Raw genomic sequence first — 10,890 nt, forward strand, 5'->3', positions numbered from 1 at the left:
TGAGCTCTATAAATAGCCCAATTCTATCAATAGTGACAACTAAAATGCTATTTGGGTTAATGAATGACAATCGTAGTAACACTAGAACAAACAGTTTAACACTGTTGTAAGGTAAGGTTTTGGATCAAAAGCTTCCACATCTTTTTTCTCCATATTTGTACGAACATAGGAATTGGGGAGAGGAAAAGACCGCTAGAGATGACATTCCCAACCACACCGACCAAGAACCTAGCATCTGTGTGCACCATCTTTGCGAGGAAAATGACCAAGAAAACGTAAATGTGACTGAAATAAGAGAAACATATCAAGTATTGTATGAATGAATATATTGTAGCCACCCTCTCCCTATTTATAGTGTCTTTTAGCCTAGTTGGGCACTGAAAAGGTTTCTAATTCTTTAGCATATTAGGGAAGTATATCTTTTTCCAGAAGGATTTGTAAAACCAGAATAAGTTCAAACTTGCAAATCCTACTTTGTGTAGGAGGGACTTTTATCAAAAAAAAAAAAAAAAGTCATTTTTCCCAGCAAGAGAACTAGAGACGATGTAAGACTTGAGCCAACAGGTACTGGCACAACACTGAAAGCCTTTCGACAGAGTAAATTGAAGAGAATAAAACATGTAGCAGACAAGCAGATGATGCAGGAGTAGAATACTCGCATCTTTTGTAAGACATGCTAATAACGTGCGCGCCCTTATTCGCATCTTTTGTAAGACACGCTTTAGAGCAAGTTCACCCGTTGAGGTTGGCAGGTCAATACTATTCACTGTTTTTTTCCTTTCATTTTTACCATTTAGGTTGGCAAGTCAGATACTGTTCACAAAAGGTCACCAAATGTCAGTTGGCAGGTCAAGAAATTGACCCAGAAAGTGACCCAGAGCGACCTTTTGTGAACAGTATTTGACCTGCCAACCTAAATGGTGAAAATGAAAGGCAAAAAACAGTGAATAGTATTGACCTGCCAAACTCAACGGGTGGAATTGCTCTTAGCAGATGATGCAGGAGTAAAATTTGCATGCACAAAACTACTTGTAATTGGAAACAAGGGTGATTAACTGTGCAGGCCAACGCAAGCCTCTTCCGGTGGCAATTTGGCCTTTTACTTCCGGTGTTTGTGCCCGATATGCATATGGTATGAGCAATATTTCTGATTAATTTAATAGAATTTGTAATCCATAACATCAATATTCTAGTATTTTGAATTTGAAAACTATTTAGGTATACTGCATTCTGTGTGATGATGTTCACCCCATACTCATAGTTCATAATTCATACTCTGAATTCAATACGAATTCAGAGAGCTTAATTCTTCAATAAATTTAAAAGCTACTTATCCAAAAGAAGATGCCATTCGTTTGAAATAAAAAAGAATATTGAAAATTCGAGAGGCTGAAGCTGAAGCTGAAGCAGCTTTCTTGAAGTAACAGAGGAGCAACAACTGGACTTTCATTACCCGTCATGCATATTGATGGCCAAATATAACATCTGAGGCTCTAACAGGGAAGTCCTTTTCTAGCACATGGAATTAAATCCAATTTGTAAAAATAAAAAGAAGATACATCTGTTCTATGTATGCATTTTCTAACCCCCACTAGGGAAAAAGGAATGCCATGACGGAACAGATGGTCATATGCCAACTAGGGCAAACTTGGCGTCACCGGTAAGCTTGACATGACAACGTACTGATGGAGATTTGGATTTCAGAACCACCACTTCCAGGATTTCCATCTGACCGGAATACAAGAGAAAACAGACGGATTCACAGGTCAAGGAAGATTCAAAGAAATGGTAAACGGTCTAGCTGTGCATAGGTGCTGGACTTTCATCTGGTACACAGTTGATGAGTTTAATTGACACAAGTCCAGACTCTGTCATGAGCCATGACTAATTCTATATGAACCTTCACTTTACTTTCAATAACACATTTCATGTGCCTGTTTGACCAAGAATCACGCTCTTGGTCATTACTATCTTCTATTACATTAAGCTAGGCAATCAAAAGAGCATCCCAGTGCAAAGCTTATGCACCAAGCATGAGAGATGAACATATATAATGAAAAATAGAAAGTACAGGAAAATTGCTTTGGTTCCTCCGAAGACCAGGACAGCGTCACTCACTCGGTCACACCAATATCAATATGACCAATAGGTGGTCCGGAAGTACCTTCATTTGCTATTCCAGTTACGACACAACAGCTGGCTTCAGACGGGGATGGTAAGCAACACTTTGGGTGTCCATGCTATCAAAATTACCATCTTGATGTCTCCAATGCACCTATTAATGTATTTAAATAAGCAATTGGGGAATGAAATAAGAAAAATCTTTACTGATCAGCAAAAACTAATTTCATGACATACATTTCAAAAACAGGAAAAATAAAAGCTTGCATATAAGTAATTTTAAAACTTACCAAGATTGTACGTGTTAGTATGAAACTATTAGAATGTGTAGATTGTAACTGTCTTAAGAGATTTACGTCTACTACAGCAGACCAATCCTTCTTTTTGCCATATGACAGCTAGTAATTGGTGTCTTCAAAGAAAGAAAGAAACACACAGCTTTGTGGGACGCTAGCTAGAAGATTTTGATGATGAGGAAAAGAAAAAAAATACATGGTAAAGAGATACAGCATTCCTGCAAGATATACACCACATGCAACAGAGCGGAAGTTAAAAAGATGCTAGTGTTTGACTTGGTTGCCAACTTTTTTTTTTTTTTTTTTGGTTTAGTGAAGGGATAGGGGCCAGATTTCACAAGAACACATTCAGGCAGCTCGAACAACAGAACAAACCAGTTCTCAACTAGAAGATTCATATATGCAGAGAAATGGGTAATTTTTTAACTTTAATGCTTTCAGATTTGCCTTCAAGAGGAGACACATCTCTAATTGCTCATTCTACTTATGAAAATTGCTCAATAAAACATTCAGTGTGCTGTGTATCATGTTGAAATCCTCCTATAGAGCCCTAATTATGCTCAACACATACCAACAATTTTAAGGCACATCAGTCAGAAAGGTGTTCTAACAAGAATGATAACATGTATACACAAGACATATTTGTTGAGTTTGCATTTGAAAGGCCCATGCATATTTACTTTACGCCTTACAATAATGATTATGGAACAACTAATACCATCTAATTCAATCCCAGAGCACATTGCTCGTGACAATACAATGAGTGGTGAAGAGGTAAGGCCACCCGAGTCAGCTGCACTAACTATTTTAGTATCTTAGCACCCCTCCCATTTTAGCTTCATCTTCTGCTGCAGGTTTCTCCTGAGGCCCATTAGGTTTCCTGAGAACGGTTTACATTCTAAGATGAAGGGAAAAACAAACCCAAGGGAGCTGAAGGGTTTCAATTTCCTTTCTTTTGGGGCTCTTTTTCCTGCAGCATGTTTCCCCAAGCTTCAACTAACCAAGCACGGCAAGGAAATTCAGCTCCCATTTCAAAGCCTCTAATCTGGGAACCAAATGAGGCCTTCCAACCCCACAGCAGCGGCAGCGATGGGAACCGGAAGTGAGAGTTACAGCTGTGAAAGTCACCCCACACCAGGGATGATTTGTGTCTTTTGGCCACTATAAACCTCAAAGCTTCCAAAAGACTTTTCTAAGTTCGGAACTAATGAATGCAACAGGAAATTTCCACTATACTTCAACAAATTCAGGAAAGAGAAAAAAGCTTCAGTATTGTTGGAGATGGAAATCATATTTTATGAAATGAATCGAATAAGCTTCATTTTTACATGGATTTGGGTTTTTGGTTTCACGGATTTGGCATGCATGCCAGATTCACAGTAGTTCGGTTTGACATAAGATTTGTATTCTGGTCAAATCGGGTCTCTCTGGAAGCCCTAGTGGTGGTTGTCATTGAGTGCATAGTTTAGAGAACCTCTACTTGTCATAAGCTATCATTAGGCAAATCCTTCCCCATTTCAGATTTCATTTTAAGCTTTTTCTTAACTTAAAATCCTAGAATTCATAGCCCTCAAAATCTAGATCCAAATCTTGCAGTAACCATCTGAGATCCACCATCTAAGCAACGCCATCAACAGAAACAACAGACACTAAATGAAATGAGTCAAAACCTACAACAATAACTACAATGATAACTGAGATAATTGCTAAAGATACCAAGACTAGACAGCCATAACCCAACAAATAAAAATAGACCCAATTCCCTAAACAGATATATTAACCAAACAAACAAAATATACAGATAGAAAGTTCAAAAAACAATCAAAATCAAAATCCAGTTAGAAATGAGAAACAATTATGCATACCCTAAAACGGAAGGAAATGAAGGATTAACACACAAGCAATTGAGCATCACAGCAGTTCGAACAAAAAAATCCAATCCAGCAAAAGACCAATTGAAAGCCACTAGCAATCTTAATCCAACCAATAAAGACACAGCAAGTGACTCCACCAAATCAAATCACAACAGATTCGAGTACAAGAGAAATTGACCCCAAGTAGATCAAAAGAGCTTCAAGTACCATACATTAACATTAATCTATTACTCATGGAGGAATTTTGATTTGCAAAGAGAAATGAACTCCAGCAGATACAGAAATTTGGACAAAAAAATTGACATTGAAACACAGCTACTAAATCAGAACTAAAGGGTAACAGTAGAATGAGAGAGAGAGAGAGAGAGAGATTCAAAATCCAACTACAAGTAAAAGAACGATAAATAGTTCAACCTATATGTCCAATTAGTACATGAAATAAGGATATCGCAATAAGATGGATGGCTAATTTATTGAAAACTACTTTGTAGCAGAATAAGTTAACAATTTCAAGTCTGCCTTGGTAAGAGATGATTTACAATGTGTACTCAAACTTAGATTGACTGACCAACATAAGAATCTTGCTACCCGAACATAGATGTGTTTAACTATAGATTTGGCAGCTAAAACAACTGAATATTCCAAACACAAACACAAACAACATTATATTTTTGGTCCCCTAATAAAATACCTTTATATGACACATTACAATAACAAGACAGCAAGTAAAAAAAATCTTACCCGTTTTTCTTTCGATCTCTATCACAGCTTCACATGAGACCCTCTGTCCCAAGATCCTATAAATTTCTTTACATGTGTGTATAACATCTGCAATATGAATATATGAGTAGATAATATCCCATTACAATTTCGAAGGAAAAAAATATTATAGTTGCAACAGTATGGGATGTCATGTGCAAACAATGAATATAGTAATGTTCACAACGAATTTCATGATGGAAAAAGTACGCATTCTCAGATTTCAGAGATTTCATGATGGAAAAATTTACATTATAGATGCAGTTATTACAAAACCAAGTAGTAACCCTCTTCAATCTCAAAGAAAAAGTACGCATCCTTCAAAATTTTCATTGGAAACAAATTGTTCAATTCTGAGGTCACTTTCAGTAACATTGAACCATCTTCTAAAGAGTACAATTCATTAAATTACGAAACATGCAGTGAAAAATGCAAAAATAAATAAACTGTAAATCTTCATTCTAGTGCCCGCTCTTCTTGTATCATGCTTACCAATACCAAAAAACAACTAACCATTTATGCTTCTGCAACTATTTTCTCAGTCTCTACTTTCTCCGTCTGCAGTTCCTTGACTGCTCTTATGAGACCTCTCGTAATTCCATTAAGATACAACCCGCTATCTTTCATTTCTTCTAGCAGTTTCTCTGACGTTTCCCAATCTAGTGCTTTCAGGCAAAGAGATTGGATCAACTTGTTGTACTCATCAGTCGTGGGTTGGACCCCATAATCTTTCATCTCATGAAACAACTCTAAAGCCTTGTCAAACTGTTCCAGTTTGCAAAAGCTGGAGATGAGTGTATGATAAGTCACTGGAGTCAATTTAGCATGCTTCTTTTTGGCTTCAGATAAAATATTGCATGCCTCCTCCATCTGACCACCTTTTGCATAACCACTCATAATAACAGTGTAAGTAAAGACATCTGGTTTCAAGCCCCTACTCTCCATCAGCTTCATCATCTCTATCGCATCTTGTATATCCCCAGCCTTAGAATAGCCATTGATAACCGAATTAAAAACTGCATTTCCAGGAGGTGGACCCTTTTTTGTCATCTCAAGAAGTAATTTTCTTGCCCCATCAACATCCTTTATCCTACATAACCATTGAACAACAGCAGAAAAGGGCTTTATCGCATATTTCCGTACTTCACCATCAATATCCTCTAGCAAGTCTAGAGCTAATTTGACATTTTCATCCTCCCTACTAAGTGACCGGATCAAAAATTGAACAGATGAGCGAGGCCGGCACTGCTTCTCCTCCTTCAACAACAAATACACCGAATGGGCCTCTTTCGCCATTCCAGCCTTGCAGAACCAAGATACGATCCTACCAACCTTTTCAGCATCCGGCGAGCTTCTTGCACCAATCATCTTCTCCGAAACAGACTTAGCGAAATCAAATTCCGAACTCTTGCAAAGCCCCTCAATCGCAAAGTAATATGAATCCGCACTGGGGACGCATTCAAAATCATCAAACTTGTTCAACACCTCCAAAGCAGCTTTCCCTTCACCCAATTTCGAGAACGAAGACATCAACACATTGAGAATATCCACATTCAACAAACTCCCCTCCTTCTCACCAACCCCCTTAACCAAATCCCACAAAGAATACATATCTTTCTTGGTAACAACCTCACCACACATTGCAATCACAAGAGCATCCAATATCTGCTTATTGACTCTAAATTCGGGTTTCTCCTTCAAACCCCACTTGAAGAACCTTATCAAATTCTCCCCCACAATAAGTGGGGTTTCAAGAACTCTAACCACAAATTCTTCATGTAGAGTCAAATCCAAATCCCTGAAACTAGACTCAAGAGACCCATCAGCACTACTATGAAGCAGAGACAACAAACCCTCCAATTTCTCCACATCAATCTCATGAACCTCTTCTTCCTCTTCCCCCAACTCCCCAATTTCACCAGAACCCAGTTGCTCCGAAACCCCATCAACCCCATCCCCAGGGGCAAAACCGTCCATCTGGGCGTCGTCATTTTCAGCTTCTGAAAACGGTGGCGGCGGTGGTTCTGCGGTATCAGAATAACTAAGGTCTTCTGAGACCTGAGAGAAGAACCTGGGGTTCTGGCAGGGAGGGGATCTAGCGGGGAAATGAGAAGATTGGGCAAGTGGGACTAGGGTTTTAGAGGAGAGTACCTTGGGGTTTTGGGTTGCACCGAAGTTGTGTGCGGCCTTTGCCGAAAGAGAAGCTCTTGATGATCTTGCCGCGACTGACCTCCACATCTCTGCTTGCAACTATTTTTTGTGGCTCTGTGTGTGTGTGTGTGTTAGGAATCCAATTCCTCTCGGACTGAAGAGATGGAAGTTTGTTAGAGCTGATTTGAGCGACTACAAGCCTCACTAATGAACTAGTTCTCGGCCAAGTGCGAAAGACCACCGAAACCTATTGGATGAACCAAACCAATCGAAAGACAGAACAGCACTAAAAAGGCTAAAATGCCCCCCAAACAAGTTGGCCAACACTGATGGAACAGAATCGTTTGGTTTACTACCCAGTCCACCCTCCGGACTTTTTTTCTCTCTTTTTTTTTTTTTTTTTTTAACAGCCTTCTTTCAGATCGGTTCCGTATCTCAAAGGCTGGGTCTGGACGGCCAATAGGACATCGTAGCAATGACTAAAATATCGATGATCACCAATGCTTGGTGGCTCAAGTGGTAAGGAGCTTGTTCCCCTTAAGCAAGGTCTCGAGTTCGAGCCTTGTGAATGGAGCAGCCAGTATTGGGAGAGCTTCCCCCCTAAATGGGGTCCGACCCGGCTCGAGAGGGATTAGTCCTTACCTACGGGTGGGGGATACCTTGGTTTAACCAAAAAAAAAAAAAAAAAAATCGATGATCGAGTAAATATTGATTATTTAAAAAATAGAAATTTTGAGAAAGTATCGATATCGATAAAAATTCGATAGAAACTATGAAAACTTAGAGAAAAACATAAAAATTATAAATGAAACTTTAGATTATGTCTATTTGATCAATTATCTACTCTTTTTTTAAAAAACTATACATTAAACAAATATTATTACATAATAAATTAGTGTAATTTAAAGGAAATTAGTACACAACTATACATTGAGCAGACATTTATTGAAACTTAATTTAGTGGATATTTATAATCTTGATACTTTACTAATTCTCGTACATAAAAGAATTAGTAGTTTTTTTTTTTTGAGGAGGAAAAAGAAATTACAAACAGAAACCTCTAGAACAATCCGAACTAAACTTGTCAAAATTAAAAGCAGAAAGCGCAGAAAGAGGGAGCTTGTTGGACCAGGTGATCGGCGTGCTGGCGGAGTGACCAAGACCAGCAATTTTATCAGCAACAAAATTAGCTTCTCGAGGGACAAACTTGAAGGAGATTTCTTCAAACTGGCTTGCAAGGGAATCAATGTCTCTGATAAGGGTTCGGAGACGCCAAGGAATCGAGCACTTTCTGTTGATGGCATCGATAATCAATCTGGAGTCCCCCTCAACTTCAAGCTTTTTGGAATTTAAAGTAAGGGCATGGTACAAACCCTCCCGGACTGCACTACCTTCAGCCACTGGAACTGAAGAACAGCCGATGGATCTCGAGGCCGCAAAGATTGGAGATGCATCGTGGTCTCTTAAGACAAAACCAATAGTAGTTTATTCATGTACAAAGTACTTAATAACAAATTTAATTAATTACAATAAAATAAACTACCCAATAAACTGTTGAAAAGGGGAAGGTAAAAAAAGATGAGATCTGTGAAGAAATATATAAAATGATAATTACAAGATCCTTCTCCAGCAGGATTGGTTTCCTTGTTTAAATGTACGAGGCACAACCAAGGTTCGAACCTCTTTGAGGTTGGTTTGCTCGTTTTTACGAATTTTGATTTTGATTCCAAATTGGCAGATTGGGCCCAATTTAGGCTGTTGGGCCACGGAATAAAATGACAAATTTCCAAAATTTCTGAAAATATCGCACGAAATTATCATGGTATCTAGAGAAAATATCGCCAACCTGAGAAAACGAAAATTTTGCCGATATTTCAGCGAAAATCTCGATTTTTAAGTCCTTGCATTGTAGTCTCTCTCCAAACTCTGTTTATTATGCAATTACATTGAGGGGGTGTATTCAATCTTAATTGAAAAAAAAAAAAAAAAAATCAAATCAGGTGGTATTTAAAAACCCAATGATTTTGTAGGATTCTAGAATGCCTGATAATCTGATATAAATTCAAAACCCTATCAGAAATCCACCCTCTAGACGTGAGACTTTAATGTCTTTATTTTTTTTCTCTCATTTTGAAGATGAAAAGACCTCAAACACAGTAGAAGACAACCTGACTTTGATAGGACCTGTGAGCCCCAGAAAAATTTATCGAGGTAAAGTGAGATCGCTCGAAAGTTATTTTACGATCTCGGTAATTAGCAAGATGCTTGGGATTAGTTTTCAAAAATTTTTCACAAGGTGAAATCTTCAAAATTCTGACTCTATAATAAAGTACGCGGGGCAACGAGTCCCTGAGAATTTTCGGGGAATATTTCGGACACGAGAACTATTTATTATGAATTTCTGAAGTTGGAAAATTATAGAAATTCATTTTAAGTAAAAAGAAAATCCATGGTGCAATCTGAGGCGTCCAAAGTTCCCACCTCTTCATCGTAGCCGTTGAAATCCAATTATGGGAGGCTATAAATAGAGCTCGATCAGATCGTCCAACCGGCAACTAGGGAAAGGGAATCAAAGCCGGAAAGCTTGGTGTTTTCCGGCCGTTCTTCGATGAATTCTGACGACGGAATGATTTGCATGAGGTAGGAAAATTAATCCTTGCGTCGAGCTCTACGTTGTGCTATGATTTGTTTTTGAAATCGATTAAGTTTTGAATGATTTGGTTTTGGGCGATTCTGGTGCTTCTGGGTTGAACTCTGACGTCTGGGGGCGTGGACTGATGTCTTCTAGAGCTCCATTAATTGGGAACGTTGAATGGGAGTTGTGGAGTTGATAGAACTCAGGGATGTGAATTGCCTCTGTTCGACTGTTGTAGAGTTTGTGAGCACATGAAGTTGGTAGACCAAGTTGGGTTTTGATAATCAACAAAGGTAAATTGTGATATCAAATTTGAAACTGTGCGTTGCTGGTTGTCTATCCAGAATGGGATGTTTGCACTATAGTTGTTGTTAAGATGATGTGCTAGATGTCACATGGAATTGAAGTGACAATGTGGTACTTTTATCGATTGTTAAATTTGGGACTTTGGCTCAGATTTGAGGTAATACATGTTTGTTTCAAGACTTTACTACATACTTGGTTTTTAAGAGAATATATTGGGGAAGCATTAAGTTTTATTTATTTCTTTTGAAATTACTTATTTTTTGTCCACTCACTCTAACGGTTTTTCAAATGCTTTTCCCTAGGCTTTTCGATTTCTCGTGCCTAGTCTACAGATAGGTTGAGATCGAGCGTGAGGAGGCGTCGAGGCATAGTGTTCATCCACTTCCGACTTCCTGTGGGTTACGTGTTTAACCTACTTGTACTTTATTTCAATTCACTGTTTAGATTGCTCTGATGACTATCTTTCAGTTGTGTTATAAGAAAGATAGTTTGGTATTTAAGATTTGAGTTTCAGATTTGTTTTATTTTACATGTTGGGAAGTTGATTATGAATTGTGGGGAGCAGGTAGGCTCCAGGAGATGAGGATGGATTCGATTACTGAGGAGTGTTATAATGTTTTTACAAGTTTTGGGTAGTCCACTTTTAGAGGAAGTTCCGCCAAATTTTCTGGTAGAATTTTTTCTAAGATGGGTCCCGCAGGGGCACTTCGGATTTCAGGGTGAAATCTTGGGTAGATCCTGTCATTTC

The 10,890-nt window shown here is 38.4% G+C and overlaps 1 protein-coding gene and 1 long non-coding RNA gene across 4 annotated transcripts; one reads left to right on the forward strand and one right to left on the reverse strand.

Moving 5' to 3' along the window:
- Nucleotides 1–1,430: 1,430 nt before the first annotated feature.
- Nucleotides 1,431–7,483, reverse strand: LOC133724944 (small ribosomal subunit protein mS80 (rPPR6)). 3 transcript variants are annotated; one of them, XM_062151865.1, is made up of 4 exons: nt 5,564–7,483; nt 5,033–5,119; nt 2,412–2,635; nt 1,431–2,275 (listed from the first exon to the last, which is right to left on the reverse strand). In XM_062151865.1, exon 1 carries the CDS (start codon nt 7,286–7,288, stop codon nt 5,567–5,569), a length of 1,722 nt encoding a protein of 573 aa, XP_062007849.1. In that variant the 5' UTR covers nt 7,289–7,483; the 3' UTR covers nt 1,431–2,275; nt 2,412–2,635; nt 5,033–5,119; nt 5,564–5,566. The 3 variants fall into 3 exon arrangements, with proteins under 3 accessions (XP_062007849.1, XP_062007847.1, XP_062007848.1); XM_062151863.1 differs by lacking the exon at nt 2,412–2,635; XM_062151864.1 differs by having other exon boundaries at nt 1,431–2,635.
- A 2,450-nt stretch (nt 7,484–9,933) lies between these two features.
- On the forward strand, nt 9,934–10,666 carry LOC133724945 (uncharacterized). Its single transcript, XR_009854132.1, has 2 exons — nt 9,934–10,299; nt 10,468–10,666. It is a non-coding gene; the product is annotated as an uncharacterized LOC133724945 (long non-coding RNA).
- The last annotated feature ends 224 nt before the right edge of the window (nt 10,667–10,890 follow it).

This window comes from Rosa rugosa, chromosome 1, assembly GCF_958449725.1.
Source record: "Rosa rugosa chromosome 1, drRosRugo1.1, whole genome shotgun sequence".
In the NCBI taxonomy this organism is placed as follows: Eukaryota; Viridiplantae; Streptophyta; class Magnoliopsida; order Rosales; family Rosaceae; genus Rosa; species Rosa rugosa.

Bases quoted from the DNA above. Each gene is read 5' to 3' on its own strand.
- LOC133724944 (XM_062151863.1), bottom strand. From the start codon at position 7,288: ATGTGGAGGTCAGTCGCGGCAAGATCATCAAGAGCTTCTCTTTCGGCA.